The 16,650-nt window shown below is 39.6% G+C and overlaps 2 protein-coding genes and 1 non-coding gene across 6 annotated transcripts in view; 2 read left to right on the forward strand and 1 right to left on the reverse strand.

Annotated features, from left to right (window-relative positions):
* NUDT9 (nudix hydrolase 9) overlaps positions 1–16,650 on the reverse strand; it is a 176,258-nt gene that overhangs the window by 72,480 nt on the left and 87,128 nt on the right. For 2 of the 3 annotated variants that reach the window (XM_077142895.1, XM_077142894.1), the window contains exons 2-3: positions 10,619–10,718; positions 9,854–10,411 (exon numbers count right to left, since the gene is read on the reverse strand). In XM_077142895.1, the coding sequence (XP_076999010.1) occupies positions 9,854–9,960 (107 nt within the window). In that variant the 5' untranslated portion in view covers positions 9,961–10,411; positions 10,619–10,718. The remainder of the gene's footprint in view (positions 1–9,853; positions 10,412–10,618; positions 10,719–16,650) is intronic. The other variant, XM_077142896.1, reaches the window with a different exon arrangement.
* TRNAG-GCC (transfer RNA glycine (anticodon GCC)) lies at positions 8,629–8,699 on the forward strand. Its single transcript has one exon. It is a non-coding gene; the product is annotated as a tRNA-Gly (tRNA).
* On the forward strand, positions 10,005–12,295 carry LOC143668272 (uncharacterized). Of its 2 annotated transcripts, XR_013168367.1 has the most exons (3): positions 10,005–10,448; positions 10,647–10,758; positions 11,664–12,295. XR_013168367.1 is itself a non-coding variant. In XM_077142899.1 (2 exons), the coding sequence occupies exons 1-2, from the start codon at positions 10,169–10,171 to the stop codon at positions 10,685–10,687; spliced, it is 321 nt and encodes a 106-aa protein (XP_076999014.1). In that variant the 5' UTR covers positions 10,005–10,168; the 3' UTR covers positions 10,688–11,627. The 2 variants fall into 2 exon arrangements, 1 of the variants encoding a protein (XP_076999014.1); XM_077142899.1 differs by lacking the exon at positions 11,664–12,295 and having other exon boundaries at positions 10,647–11,627.

The following is a 16,650-nucleotide window of genomic DNA, read 5'->3' on the forward strand; positions in this document are numbered from 1 at the left end:
TGCAGAACAGATTCCAGAGTTTGGTATGGGTTACATTCCACTATTTTAGGTTTTTACTTCTAGCTGTTTCAAGACCCAGAAACTAAAAGAAATATCAATATAATGATTCAGCAGTCATACTCATTTGTTAAAATCTATCTTCTCTGTATAGCTCCACCTTATCCTTTGATGTTTCTTCCAATCTTAAGGGTTATCTGGACTATGCTCATTCTAAGTTTTTCATGTTGGAAGGAGCTGTCGATAACATGGGATAAGGGGAATGAAACTAGCTGATGTTCTGGAGAGGTTGGCCCCTCTGGGTTTCAGGACTTATCTGCTAGGAACCCATCTGGAGGTTGTTGTTTTCTGGAAAGTAATCCTGGTGCATGGAGCCTTTGTAGAAGCTCAGTTAAAGCCCAAGGTGTTCTTTAGGGTTGGTAGGAATGGTTTTGGTTGGAGGTTGGCAAATCATGCATAAGAGTAGACTCCAAAGTAGCTTCTCAACCATTTGAACTCTCCCAGCCACTGAGAGTTATTTTGTTACACTTCTTTTCCCCCTTTTGGTCAGGGAGGCATCCAACAATAGACTTTTACTGCACCTCCCCAAGGCTATGTATATGGCCCAGCCATCTGCCAGTTTCATGACAAAGGATTTGCCTGAGTACAAAAATCCTGCAAGTGTAACTCTATTTCACTATCTTGATAACATCCTTTTAAGCAGTAACTCTCTTTCAGAATTAAAAGAAACCTCAGCCTCATTGCTACCTCACCTTGAGATTGGGGATGGGCAGTCAATTGCAACCAACTTCAAGGCCCTGACTGCTTTGTTAAATTCTTGGGTGTTGCATGGTTAGGTAACACACAAACTATACCTTCTGCTGGAACTGATAAGGTGTAATATTTCCCCATGCCACAAACACTTGAGGTTATTGGGGGTATTGGAGACCTTTTGTCCCTCATTTAGCCCAAATGTTAAAATCCTTGTATATTTTGATTAGGAAAGGGCATCCCTGGGAATGGGATACCTCCCAACAGGATGCTTTTGTAAAGGCACAAACGGTAATAGCACAGGTACAATTATTGGAGGTCGTACATCCAGGCCTGCCCTGTGAATTGGATGTAGCAAGCACTGATATTGGTTTTGGGTGAGGTCTATGGCAGAGGCAACATTCTAAATGAATGCCCTTGGCTTTTGGTCACAATTACGGAAAGGGGCAGAACTGAGATACAGGCCCCTGGAAAAGCAAAGTGTGCTGCATATAATGCTTTATTGCAAGTGGGGGAACTCATGCAAATATGCCCAGTCACCTTGAAAATGGTCCTCACTATTCAGGGATGAATAACCAACACAGCTTCAAAAGCCACATTCTGGCAATGCCTAACTGAGCAGACTGACCAAATGGAAAGCCTACCTTCTAGTGCACAACACTTTGAATACCAACCCTCTGAGTGCAAAAATGAAGGACATTCTGGGCGGGCCACGGTGGCTCAGCAGGCAAGAACACTTGCCTGTTGTGCCAGAGGACCAGGGTTCGATTCCCGGTGCCTGCCCATGTATTAAAAAAAAAAAGTGACATTCTCAGACCAGTGTCCTACATAGAAGATTCAGCAAGTTGCTGCACCTGAAATAACTGTTGAAATGCCTACCATAGAAGGCATGGGTACCATCCTAAAGACTGCTTGGTACACTGATGGATCCATTAGCAGGCAGCTTCCCACATGGACAGCTATGGCAGTACAACGCAGTACTGACACTATGGGGCTATGCAAAGCATCAATGGGCTGAGTTAAGAACTGTATGGATGGTAACAGTACATGAACTAAGAGACATGCTGTGCTGGTTTGAAAGGATATATGTACCCTAAAAAAGCCATGTTTTAATCCTAATCCCATTTTATAAAGGCAGCCGGTTCTTCCAATCTCTAGTCAATACTGTATGTTGGAAACTTTGATTAGATTATCTCCATGGAGTGTAACTCACTCAAGAGTGGGTGTTAAACTGCATTGGGTCCAGGGGGGTCCTGAGTACTTTACTGGAATCCTATAAAAGAGGACACATTTTGGAGAAAGCTGGAGATTTGGTGAGAGCAGAGAAGAATGACAGAGCCATAAAAAAGCCACAACAAGAATGCCACAGAACCATGAAGCAGAGAGTCCACCAGCCAGTGACTTTTGAAGATGCAGAAGGAAAACACCTCCAGGGAACTGGAGAGGAAGCTAGCAGATGATGCCGTGCTCACCATGTGCCCTTTCAGCTGAGAGAGAAACCCTGACCGTGTTCGCTATGCGCCTTCCCACTTGAAAAAGAAACCCTGAATTTCAACGGCTTTCTTGAATCAAGGTATCTTTCCCTGGATGCCTTAGATTGGACATTTCTACAGACTAGTTTTAATTGGGACATTTTCGCAGACTTAGAACTATAAACTTGCAACTTATTAAATCCCCTTTTCATTCCATTTCTGGTATACTGCATTCAGCAGCTAGCAAACTAGAACACATGCTAACCACCTGAACTGACAGCTGGGCTGTTTACAAAGGCTTTACGACCTGGATGGCAATCTGGAAGCAGGAACGATGGAAAGTTACAGGTCACCCCCTCTAGGAACTAAAATTATGGAACGACATCTGGGACACCTACCAATGACAAAAGGTAACTGTCTATCATGTCCCTACCCACACTCTTAACATGTTACCCAGGAATGTGGAAGCAGATGCACTCATAGAGGTAAAAAGCAGCACAGCTGAAACCAGGGAAGCAGCGGAATAGCTTAATAGGAAAAGCTGATACTGAGGGTATCAAATCCTGTGGCGTCTGACCCAGCAGTTCCAGCTGCCAATCACACACCAGCAGCTAAAGAACATTAAAGAGTACCCTCTGTGCTCCCTGCACAGACCATGTAGGTTACCACAGAAGATGGGGCACATCAGTCTGTCACAAATGCTAGTGACCCAGTGGCAGGTGGGTTATATCAGTCCCCTTCCATTCTCAGAGGGAGCGACGTATGTTTCACTACCATGGACATGGCTACAGGACTGTTGTTCACTTTCTCGATGGGGAAGGCAAACCAATGGGCCACCAGATGTTTCGAAAAAGGGAGTGCTCTGTATGGAGTACCTACACACACAGACAGTGATAGACAGTGATCGGGAATTGCTTTCACTGGGCAAATAGCCCAATGCTGGGCCATGGATCAGGACATCGTGTGGACAAGCCCACAGGAGAGGGCCTTTTTGAAAGAATGGTTTGATAAAACAATAGCTAAAAGATAATATTCTTGCAGCAGTGGACTAAAAGTCTCCATCAAGCCTTAACTCACTTGAATGCAATGTTGCAGGCTGCTGCACCTGCTCCTGTTGAAATGCTAATGGAAGGACCCATGCACGTCCTGAAAATACAAATTAAAGGACCACCACTTTGTAGCCAAAAAGGGGAAATGATAATAATTTGCTGTTGCCTGAGCCTCAGACTGTACAAAATGGGGAAAATGAGGTCAATTGGCCTTGGTAATGGCCTGTGCAGTTGCATTAGTTAGGGATTCTAAGTCCCTGGGGAGTAGGAGTCACGCAAAATATTGTAATAAGACCTCACTTTATAAAAAAAAAACACCTATCAAGATCGTTATCACCAATCCAGGGCCTCTTATTCTCAGGGAACCATATGCATGACTATGCGGACCGTCCTTACGCCCAGGTTAAAAAATGATGCAACAGTGGAAGACTCTCAAGATGGGCAGGGACAAATATCTGGTATTTAAAACCTGCCCCTAATGTTTTTCTGCCTGGTATCTTACTGTCAACCAAAGGAACTCTAGTATGTATACTGTTAGATCAATAGGAATTACCCCATATTTTTCCTCATAAATATCTTTCTTCTCAGCCATGGTGCCCTAGCAAACACCTTCCAACAATGGACTTCAGCAGTAACTCTTGCCCATAATCTAATCCAATGTTGGGTTTGCTTGAACTTGTCATCTTCAGGTGCTACCAGCCTTCCTTGTACTGTGACCACTGTGAATTGGATTGCGTGGAATTACCTGCTGGCCTGGCAGGATTCAGTATATCAGAAAATCTGGAAAAGAATCTTCTCACTTGAGACTGAAATCCAACTAGCATCCTATAATGAGACCAGGGCTTACATCTCCTTCTTTGGATGGAAACAGGTGAACAAACCCCGACCTGTATTAGAGTACACTGTATATGAATGGAATGACCTATGGGATTCATGATTTGGGGTGGCTACCCTCTGAGAATTATGTAATTTTACTGTTAAGCTACAAAATAATAGTCTTTTCCACTGGCAAGATACCTCCAACCAACATCCTTAGGGGAAGTATATCCTTCCCCTAAGGGATGGCTATGGACCTGTGGGCAATATAGTTGGCCCTATTTACACTATAACTGGAAAAGATGTTCTACTTGGGGAAAGCCCTATGTCTCCACTACCTTACATGACTCTTTACCCCAAATTCCTAATGATTGGGAAAACCTGCTTAACAAACAATATTAAAGGGAGTTCTTCAGACTGAAAGGACAAAGCAGCATAAAAGATAAAGACCTGTGGTAAAGATTCTCATAAAACAGTTCTGTTCCAGAGAAGATATCATCATTTGACACAGAGATGCAGAAAATAATATAATTGGGCATTAAACTGTGTTAAGTTGCCTGTAATGTCAAGATCAAGGTTGCTGAACATAGGCAAAAATTTACTTCCTGGGATCAGAGCAGATAGCTTACAACAGTTTCTTAACAAAGAGCATTTTGATATGTGTGAACATGGGTGCCTGTGTGTGAATATGTGTACCTGTGTGTGTGCTTTTAGTGTGCTTCTGTGGAGGATGAAGGATTTTGGAACAGGATCCTCCAGGGCCAAGACTAAGTTCAGGCAAGAGAGGCATTTGTCTCAAGTGTATTTAAGAGGGCACCACAAAACTAGTATAACCCAGGACCAGGTTTTGGTAGAGGAAAGCAAGATGAGTCAAGTTAAGTACAGCATCAGCACCTATCTTTGTTTAAAATCTGGATATCTTGTTCATCCTGGATTATTTGGCACTTTGACTTTTCAAAATATTGCACTGAAAGACTATTTATCTCAAGTACTGAGATTTTTGGCACCATAGTTCTAGCCCTTGTGGTTCCCTAAGCTACTTGCCTCAGCTTTCAGTGAAGATCTGAATGGTGATGATTCTCAGACAGGCTTATCTAGTAATTAACACATGCATTTTACAGCGTGAGCCTAGATAACAGCGGATATTCCTTCTCTAATAATTCCCTAGGAAAATCCACAACTCACAGAGTTGCTTCTAGAAAAGGAAAATCTAACATTAGTACTAATAGTTGATCTCCAAATTTCTTTTTTCCCTTTTCCTGGTTTTTAAAATACTCCCCTTCCTTTTTCAGGTAAAGATACACTATTTGCATCAGGATCACCCCTCCTCCACTAGCCCCAGTTCTCTGAAGTTAACGTCCTGTTTCCATATCCCCTTCCTTTCCCATTCCTTCCTTTGGTGGCTGGGTTTTATTTACCAACATACCTTTCATGCAGCTTTGAACTCCCCTCCCTGCTCTCTCCCATGTGAATTACTAGTGTCCTTTTCTGATTAGAGAGAGCTCCCTTTGACTTTTAGTTTAATTTCCGTTTTCCTGAGAAAATCCTCCCTCCCCATTATTTATTACTTAGCAGATGATCTTTGAGTGTCCCCATTGTCCAATCTCTACCATTTTTAAGTCATTTAGTAATATACTGAAAATCCAACATGTTCCTATCAACTGTAACCATAAATGAAAGATAATTTTTGTAACACATAATTATCATTAATGTGGGATGTGTTTTATATGTCTGGTATAATATGAGGTAGGATCTGCAAAAGTAAGCGTGCCTGGGAACACACAGCGAGTTCCTATATTTAACAAATAAAAACACAGGATAACCAGTTAAATTTAAAGTATTTCTAATTACCCAGACATAAGTCTATAAAGATGAAAGAAAAATATTAATGGCACATTAAAAATTTGTCACCAATCTGAAGTAAATTACAAATACTGAGATTACAAAACTCTTCCTTTAATAAAAATAATAATGACATAAAACTTTCAACTCTTGGCAAAAGAAGTAAATATGCACATCCAAGAAGCAAAGAGAACACAAAACAGAATAAACGTGAAGAAAAATACATGTGCCACATAATGATCAAACTGCTGAATGCAAAGGACAAGGAGAGAATTCTGAAAGCTGTAAGAGAAAAGCAATGTGTTATGGATGAGGGAGGCCCAATTAGATTAAGTTTCAATTTCTCATAGAAACCATGGAGGCTAGAGAGCCACAGAGGTTTAACTATTTAAATGCTGAAATTCTTGCCAATCAAGAATTTTATATCCAAATCAGATTTCTTCAAAAATGCGAGAGAGATTAAGACATTCCAAATAAACAATAGCTAAGGGAGTTCATCACCACAACCAGCCTTACAAGCAATGCTAATGGGAATTCTTCAAAATGAAAAGAAAAGGACTATAGACAGTGGTTCAAAGCAGCATAAAGAAATAAAGACCTTTCGGTAAAGGTAGACATTTGGGTAATTATAAATGCCAGTACTATTACATTGTATTGTTTTGGTAAGTAACTCCACTTCTTACTCCTTTGAGGTGCTAAATGCAAATGCATAAAAAGTACAATAAATCTACAGGTTTGGAGATTCCATATACAAAAATTATCACTTGTTACAAGTACAAAAATGGGTTGTGGATGGGAGTATAAAAGCAGTGCGTGTACATGCTATAGAAGACAAACTGGTTTCAAATCAAATACGATTTTTATGTTGAAGATGTTATGGTAACCACAAGGAAAAGACATGAAAATAAATGCAGTTAGAAATGGGAAGGAAATCAATATCTTGCAATACAAAAAAAAAATCAAATAAATATGAAAGTGAGCATAATGAATGGAGGAACAAAAATGGCATGACTTATCCAATAAGGGTATAATATCCAGAATATATAAAGAAATCCTACAACTCAACAATAAAAAGTCAAACAACCAATTAACAAATGGGCAAAAAACTTGACAATTTTTTCTAAAGAGAAAATATAAATGGCAAAAAAGGCACATGGAAAGATGCTTAACATCACTATACTACAAGGGAAACAAATGCAAATCAAAACCACAATGAGATTATCATTTCGCACCTACTAGAATGGCTATTACTTTTAAAAAAAAAAAACAGAAAACTATAAGCATTGGAGAGGATGTGGAGAAACAGGAACATATTCACTGCTGGTGGGAATATAGACTACTGCAGCCCGTTTGGAAGACAATTTGGCCATTTCTCAGGAAACTAAGTATAGAACTGCCATATGATCTGGCAATTCCATTACAAGGTATATACTCAGAACAACTTAAAATACGGGCTCAAACAGATATTTGGACACCAATGTTCATTCTTGCACTACTTACGAATGCCAAAAGATGGAAACAATCCCATTGTCTGATAAATGGATAAATAAACTGTGGAATATATATATGATGGAATATTATTCAGCAGTAAAAGGGAATGAAGTCCTGAACATGTGACATGGATGAATCTTGGGGCCATTATGTTAAGTGAAATAAACCATACACAAAAGGACAAAAGCTGTATGAACTCACTAATATGAGCTAATTATTATAAGCAAATTCATAGAGTTAAAATCTAGAATATAGGTTACCAAGAAATAGAATAAGGGCAGAGAATAGGAAGCATATACTTAATGTGTGCATAATTTTTATCCAGGTTAAATTACTGATGTTTAGAAATGGATAGAGGTGATGGTAGCACAATATAGTCAGTATATTTACTAGCACTTAATTATATGTGTAACTGTGGTTGAAAGGGGAAGTAGAGTTGAGTATGCCACTAGAAGTAAAGCTAGAAGATAAAACAGGATACTGTGTAACACAGTGAACCATGTGGTAGACGATGACTGTGATTAAAAGTACAAATACAAAAATATTCTTTCATGAACTAGAACATATGTATGTCACAATACAAGAAGGTATAGAGTGATATATGGGGAAAACGCATCTACTGCAAACTATGGACCACGGTTAACAGCAGTATTTTAATATTCATTCATGAACAGTAACAAATGTATCACATCAATGCAAAGGTTCAATAAAAGATATGAGGATATGCTGGGGGCTTTTTTAGTTTGTTTTTTTTGTTGTAGCTTTTGTGCGTATGAGGTGTTCTAAAATTGATTATGATGATACTCTACCGTGAACCACTGATTATACACTTTGGATGAACTGTATATATGTATATATCTCAATAACACTGCTCAAAAACCAAAAATTAAGTTTAATAAACAGTGTAAAATTTTAAAAGACCAAATTGCAAAATGGCAGATGAAAGTCCCATACTATTACTAATGCCTTTAAATGTAAATGGATTAAATTCCCCAGAAAAAGAGGGCAGAGAGTGGCAGAATATATAAAAAAGCATTCCCCATCTATGTACGGTGCAAGATACTCACCTCAAATCCAAAGACTTAAGCAGGACAAGGTGAAAGAATGGAAAAACACATCATGCACTGCAAGTAGTATCCAAAAGGGACCTGGGATAGCTATGCTAATATCAGATAAAACAGATGTTAAGTTAAAAACAGTTACAAATGGACACATGGGTGGCTCAGTGGTAGAATGCTTGCCTGCCATGCAAGAGACCCAGGTTTGATTCCTGGCTCATGCACCTTGTGGTGAAGAGGGAAAAAAACAGTTATGAGGCTACGCTACCCTCCCCTCTACGTGGTCAAGACTCCAGGAGTCTAAGTCTTCCTGGCAACATGGGACAGGATTTCTCCCGCATCATGGGATTGAAAATGTAACAAATACCAATGTAAGGTATTCAAAACAGGGTGGTACATGGGAACTTATATTTTATTACTGACTTTTCTGTAAACCCACGACTTCTCTTTAAAAAAAAAAAAAAAAAGAGGTGCATAAGACCAAGTCCGAAATTCGAAATTACCTGAAAATAAAATTGAGAAAAATCTCTGAGAATATAGTACAAATAGACAAATCAGTGGAAAAAAAGGGAAAAAGAAAAACATCTCTATCAAGAAGGTCCAGTACCAACAGTTGCCCTCCCCTCTCCCCGACCCCCCCTCAAAAAAAATAGGCGCGTCAGAGATAGGAAACAGGGACGCGCAAAATGGAATGGAAAATGTCTTGTGCTAGACGTTAACATGACAGGCCAAAAAAAAAACCTTAAAAAAACACTTTCAGACAACCTCATAAAACATGTTACTATTTTGCATCTAGCACGATGATAGTTCATCGTATTTCCTGAACAATGGACTCAAAGAACATTAGAGAAATGGAAAACTGAAGTAGAAGGCAGTGTGAGAGAATATAAATCCCTAAATTTATCCAGAGGTGGCAAATCAAGAAAAAAAGCTATACCTACCCTTGCACGTGTAAGTAGAAAAGAGGAATGGCGACTTTTACTTTTAATTTTACACCATTTGTACTGTTCAAACATTTTAACTCTATGAATGTTTAAATCTTAATAGAAATGCTTTAATTATTAACCAGTAAAGAAACTCCTACGGACAGCATCACACCCAAACAGGTGCTATTTTATACATTCTATGAAGACTCATATTGGTGACCCAGGGAGGGCAAATTTCAGTATCACAAATCAAGAAAAGTCCCTGCACCAGTTCTCTTTCAAAAGTTGATAAAACATTTTGAAGTCTTTTACAAAGGCATATATGGATATAAAAATCCCAGACGCTAGAAAGCCCACGAACCCGCCAGAATGGAAGCCGATTCTCAGTCCCAAAGCCAAGGTCTCCGGAGAAGCTGGCACTAGGAATACCTGCAAGCTGGCACTAGGCATACCTGTATGCCGGGATGCTGCGGCAACCCGAGGACCTGCCCGTGACAGTGACCAAGACCACGGAGAAAGACACCGCGGCTATAGCCTTTCCCAGGACGCGCGCGGCCATCAACAGGCCTCCGGCGGCTTCCGTAGCTACGCCGCTCTCAGCAAGGGCCGCAGTTTCCGTCCGCGGTCCAGCCCCCGTCCCGGCATCTAGCGGGCACTAGGACCTAACGGTCCTCGCGTTCCCGAAGGAGTGGCAAAATCTAATCTCTTAAACTGACGCAGACCAGAAACACTCCCAAAATCACAGTCCGGCTCTTCGCCCCAGTGCGATGAGGAAAATCAAACCAGTGGGTAACGCCGGTGGTCCCGCTGCCAGGTGCCGACGAGCAACAACCCGGTCTCGGGCTCCTCAGACGCGTGAGGACGCTCTACGGCCGCGTCGCAAAGCAAAGGGCGTGCCACCCGTTGCGCCTTCCTTCTCCGACTTTATAGGTTGCGCAGGAGTACTTGGAAAGAGGAAGCGCATGATTCCACGCAGGCTTGAGAAAAGGGAAGAAGTGAGAGTAGACGAACTGGAAGAGAAAAAAGGGGGGAAAGAATTTGAGAGAAGTTTGTTGCTCAGTTTTTTGGGTTTTTTTTTTTTTTTTTTTTTTTTTTTTCTGCAGGAAGTAGATGCAGGCAACTGCTGTAGTGCAACCACGCACCTCCTAGTCCTATCTGAATAATCCATGGTTAGGAGATAGGAGATTTGCAGTTCACGTTTTGTCTTCCTTTCTTACCTAGTTTCCCGCTTTTCCTAAACTGCAGGAGGCTTTGCCAGGTGTCGCCCTCGGAAATCTGCGGAGTAAACTGGCTGTGGAATAGGCACAAAGCCCGGAGCTAGAACAGAGAGCAACACCTTGAATAAGAAACTCAAAAGGTAAAAATCAATACACTGCCCGACTGCAAGTTAGAAAACCAGATTGTCCACAGCCCTTTATAATCTGACTTTCATCTTTTATATTCACTATGATATTAACGTGGCAAATAATTCACCTTTAAAATACATAATCCAGTGATTCAGTAGGGTTGTTTAAGTATATAGAACCTTGACTATCTTAAAAGCCCAAATAATCAAACGTTAACAATTATTATTCTTTAGAGTAGTGAAGTCTTGTTATTCAAATCTGCTTGCTTTTTTCAAAAACATTTTTTTGTGTGAAATATAGCGTATACAAAGAAAAGAGAGAAAAAGCAATAATTTTAAAATACATTTCAACAAGTAGTTACAGAACAGTTTTCAAAGTTTGTTATGGGTCACCATTCCACTGTTTAAGATTTTTTCCTTCTAGCTGCCTGAGAACACTGGAGGCTAGAAGAAATAGTGAATTAGCAATCATACTCATTTGTTAAATCGTATTTTCTCTGATATAACTCCTCCTCTTTTGATACTTTTCCCAATCTATAGGGATCTTTAGGTAATGACCATCCTGACATTTTCATATTGAGAAAGGGTGTTGACAGTAAAGGAGGGGGGTATGTAATCAGTTGATAATCTTGGAGAGTCTGGTCCCTCTGGTTTTCAGAATTTATCTGGCCTAGGAACCCCCTGGAAATTATAGGTTCTAAAACAGCAAGTTGAGCACATAAAACTTTTCTAGAGTCTCAGTTCAAGCCCTAAATGTTCTTAAAAGTTAAGAGGAGTGATGTAGGTTGGGGTTTAGGAAACCAGGGCAATTAGTAACATTTCTTTTAATCCCTATTCAGCACTATAGGTTGAAACTTGATTCAGTTATTTCCACAGAGATGTGACTCACACAATTGTGGGTATTAATTTTTGATTAGATGGAGCTGTGACTCCACCCATTCCAGGTGGTTCTTGATTACTTTACTGGAATCCTTTAAAAGAGGAAGCATTTTGGAAAGACTCCCTTTCAGAGCCACCGGAGAGTCAGGAGAACCATGAGAGCCCATGAAGCCAGAGACCTTTGGAGAATGAAGAAGGAATAAGCTCCTGGGGGAGGTTCATGAAACAAGAAGCCTGGAGAGAAAGCTAGTAGACATTGCCATGTTCGTCATGTGCCTTTCCAGTTGAGAGAGAACCCTGAAGTTCATCGGCCTTTCTTAACTGAAGGTAACTTCTTGTTGGTGCCTTTAGTTAGATATTTCTATAGCCTTGCTTTAATGTGGACATTTTCACAGTCTTGTAATTGTATACTTGCAACTTAATAAATTCCCACTTTGAAAAGACATTCCATTTCGGATATATTGCATTCCGGCAGCTAACAAACTAGAACACCTCGTTATAGGTAGTCTTAGCATCTCCACTACAGAAATAAGTTTCAAAACAGCAAGCTTCAAAATCAAGGGCTTGGCATATTTTCTTGAGAGTCCCGAGTGGTTGAAAGGGTACCTGGGGTTTCCCAGATGGGAAAGTTTAATAGTTTTGTTTTGTTTTTTTCCTGACCCTCAAGAAACTCTACCAATACTTTTTTTTTTTTTTTTTTTTTTTTGTATAATATATCTACAAAGCAAAGAAAGAAAAAAGCAATAGTTTTCAAAACACTCTTCAACAGGTAGTTACAGGACAGATCCCAGTGTTTGTCTTGGGCTACCATACCATCATCTCAGATTTTTCCTTCTAGCTGCTCCAGAACAATTCTTTTTAAGTATTAGCCCATCATAGTCTGAGAGGTATCCAGGTTTTACATTAAGCTGCACAGAATTACAAGGCCTCGTTCCTACTCTGAACTCCAAGAGTTTGTGTTGTTTAAATGAGTTATCCAGACAGGTTGATTTAGATTGTGTGTTATAGGAAATTTAGGTTTAGACGTAATTATCCTCTCTTCACTCTCATCAGTAGATGAAGGTCTAGAGTACAACTATCATCGTTTACCCTGTATTCTGATTTACCTTCATCCCGGCCAGATTGGCTTCATTTTTATCTCTAATTAGGGCCTGATCTCCTTTTTTGATTACTTTAACTGTTATTGTATGTAGCTATACAAATTTTCAGGGCTTCGGCACTCCATTTCTTGGTCTTAGGTGTCACAGAGTTACTCAATATTCCAGGAAAGTACCAACTGATACACATATAGCTCAGTGTCTCAGAATCTAAAAATAACAATTTCAGACTGTGGCTGCTATAAGAGTTTACAATCTAGGCTCCAGTTTTCTTTTAAGTATTTTCTGAGAGAGACTTTAGCATATTTTTTTTTTTTATTTCTGACTTATTTTGCACAACACATTTCCCCAAAGTTTATTCAGTTCATCATCGCATGCCTCTCAGCGTCCTTCCTTTTGAAGCTGCACCATATTCCATCATATAAATGTTTCACAATTCACCATTCTGCTTCTTGGTCATTGTATGCTTTGACTCCCTCCATCTATCGGGTGGGATGGATAATGTTCAAAATAAACCATGCCTTACAGTATTCTTGCTTAGTTGTACAATCAACAGCACTGTAGATTTTAGACAGTTTTCACTGGTCCATAGAGACAAAGAACCGACAAACATATCCTCTCCAAATATCAAATCAATACTCCCCTTTATCACTTGTCCCTGCCCTCCTATTAGTTGCCCCGGGTGGTGCTATGGTACTATTGATGTCTTCCTGTTAATTATTGGCCATAGCATGCAATTTTAGTCTTCCCTCTAAAGCCCTCTACTATTGATTCTTTGTCCAATATCAAACCTTTGAAATAGTTCATGTGAGAACTTGATTATTATTGTAGTAAAGCTGCTTGCTTTTTAAAAATAAGTATCTGGACTCAGCTCCCTGTGGTCAGATAAACGTTGCCCTCAGTGTTGTTCATAGCCATTAATTTCAGCTTAAACAAGAAATATATTTAGGCGGGCACAGTTTGCAAGATTGAGTTCAGCTCATTCAAACTCTCAGGGAAGCAGACAAATTGATCCTGAGAAAAGACATAAGGCAGTGAGTCACAAAGTGTCTGTCAATGGACTTGGCTTCCTCTAGTCAGATAAACTTTGCCCTCAGTGCTGTTCATAGCCATTAATTTCAGCTTAAACAAGAAATATATTTAGGTGGGCACCGTTTGCAAGACTGAATTCAGCTCATCGAAACTCTCGGGGCAGCAGACAAATTGGTCATGAGAAATGGCATAAGGCAGTGAGTCACAAAGTGTCTATCAAAGAAAGGGAACAGCAGAAAGTTCTCACAGGAAGTTCCTCAGGGCCTGGTCTTCCAACTCCACATCCCTTAGGGGGAGGTTCGATTTGACTTAGTTTTAAATATCACATGACTATACAAACAAAACTGGGAGTTCCTGTGGCATGGCACTGAATAGCAGTTGGCATAGGCGGCCTAGCATCCTGGCTTCCTTCCTTCATGCAGTCATGGCTCAGAGTGTAGTAAATGTGTGTGGTGCTGCACTTAGCTCTTGGGCAGCAAGACATTTACCTGACCAGCCAGGTTACATCCCAAATTAATTAAACATGTATCATCAGAACATAAGTAAAATGAGGACATTTCTTTATTATTTTTTTGTTTAGAAAGCACATACTGATTTTAAGGGCGTTTTACAATAGTTGGCAGGATCTTACTATTTACCAGGCACTGTACTTGGTGCCCAGGATACAGTTGTCAACAAGATGGGCAAGATCCTGCTCTAATGAAGCTTGCTTTCTATATGAAAGAAACCAACTATAAACAAAATTCCAGATTATGAAAAGTACCTTGAAAGAAATACACAACTTGCTGTGGAAGAGAATAATTTAGACAGGAGTGACTACTTTCAATGGAGGAGGGAGGATCAGAGAGGATCTTTCTAAGGAAGTCACATTTGAACAGAAACCTATGGACATAAAGCTTCCAGCTACAGGAAAAGCTGGGGTAGGAGCGTTCATGGCAGAGAGCACTATAAATACAAAACCTCTTGGGTAGGAAAGAGGTTGGCCATAATCAAGGAACAGAAATTCCAATGTGCTGATTAATGCATAGTAAACCAGAGGTTGATGTAAGGGAGGGGTAAGGAGTATAGGATGTATGAGTTTTGTTTTCTTTTTTTTCTTTCTATATCTTTTTCTGGAGTGATGCAAATGTTCTAAAAATGATCATGGTGAATAATACAACCATGATGATATCATGAGCCATTGAATATATAATATTGTTGGACATCGTGTGTGGATATTTCTCAATAAAAATATTTTTTAAAAAATTTACCTCCTGGGCTCTCTGAAGCTGAAGGAGCCGTGTGATCCTTCCTAGCCAATGAGATGTGAGTGAAAGTCTACTCTAGGGGTCTTCTGGGAAGACCACTGTTTTCTGGTGAAAGAGGACTAGTTTGAAGAGGACTAGTTTGTTTGGCAGACACCATTTACCCTTGGTTGTTGTCCCTCCCACCTTTATTCCCGCTTGAATAAAGGAGGACACAATTCCAGAGAAGAAGGAGCCATCTCGAGATATAATGGTAAAAGCCACACACCATATATGGCAGAGTACAGTGCATAAGGACCCTGGGTCTTTCATGACTTGCTTAAGTAGTTACAACAGATCTGAACAGCCTGCTTCTAAACTAATGAGAAAAATAAACTCATATTTGGCTAAGCCACCATGGTCAGGTTAATTTTCTGTAAAAATCCAGATTGGGAGCCAAATCATATAATGCCCTATAGGCTATGGTAAACAGGTAAGATTTTATCCAAGTGTAATGGGAAGCCATTGGAACTCCATCAAAGTTTATTCCTCACAACATACAGAAGTAGATATTGTAAAAATTACATTAACAGTAGCAATGGGGTAGAAGTTGGAGTAGGAAGTCAGGTTACTGAATTCTTAGTAATTTCTTCCTCTACTGTTACCTCATCCTCATCTTTTCCATAATCCACTAACCTAGAAGGAGTCTGCTTCCTCTACTCTTTTCCCTGTTGCAGAGATTTTCTTCATATCTTAGGTTTTCTTTCAATTAGAGAAACATTAATTTCTACCTGACCTGCTTCTTCATAAGTTAATATATGTTGAAGGAATTTTTTTAAACACAATCTCATGGGACAAAGCCTTGTTTTCAAGATTAATCCTGTGCTGGGAATGCAAAAATACACTTTGACATGTGCTTCTTTATTCTAATTTTCATTTTTCTTTCCTCCTGAAACATGTAGGCCATTATTTCCATGGCTGAGATGCCCCAAAGAAATAAGACATACAGAACATAAAAACATATCTATAAGTATTATCCTCATGATTTTTTTTATGTTGACCCTATAATGTGGGCAAATTATTTAATTTCCCTATAATTGTTTCCTCACCGATAAAATGAGGATATATCGTTTATATCCTTAGATATATCATTCAAAGGATATGTATCACAGTGTATAAATGATATATCTAAAGATTAAAGAAGATAATTTATCTTAAGTGTCTTATAAAACATAATAATTATTCTTTTCAAGTATTTACAATATGATACCTACTATTTGCTATACACCTTATGCATATTTACCGCATTTACCCTGAAAGTAACCCAGTAGGACAGTAATATGCAGCTCGTGATACTTTTTTACAGCAGCAGCAGCCAGCTAAAACAGCTCAGAAAAGCTAAATGACTTGCCCAAGGACACACATCATGTGTAGTCTCTTCCTATGGCTTTTGTAACAAATAGCCACAAATTTAGTGGCTTAAAACAACAGATGTTTATTCTCTCACAGTTCTGGAGGCCTGAAGTCTGAAATCAGTTTCACCCATGCCAAAATCAAGGTGACAGCAGGACCATATTCCCTCCAGAGATGTTAGGGGAAAATTTATTCCTTGACTTTCCAGCTTCTGATAGTGGCCAGCATTCTAAGTCTTGTGACCACATTGCTCCAGTCTC

Source organism: Tamandua tetradactyla, chromosome 24, assembly GCF_023851605.1.
Source record: "Tamandua tetradactyla isolate mTamTet1 chromosome 24, mTamTet1.pri, whole genome shotgun sequence".
Taxonomy (NCBI): Eukaryota; Metazoa; Chordata; class Mammalia; order Pilosa; family Myrmecophagidae; genus Tamandua; species Tamandua tetradactyla.

What these genes read in the sequence shown, in the direction of transcription:
- LOC143668272 (XM_077142899.1), top strand. Translation starts at nt 10,169, where the DNA reads ATGAGGAAAATCAAACCAGTGGGTAACGCCGGTGGTCCCGCTGCCAGG. An exon ending in GGGGAAAGAATTTGAGAGAA is followed by an intron (nt 10,449 to 10,646) that starts GTTTGTTGCTCA and finishes CCTAAACTGCAG; the next exon opens with GAGGCTTTGCCAGGTGTCGC.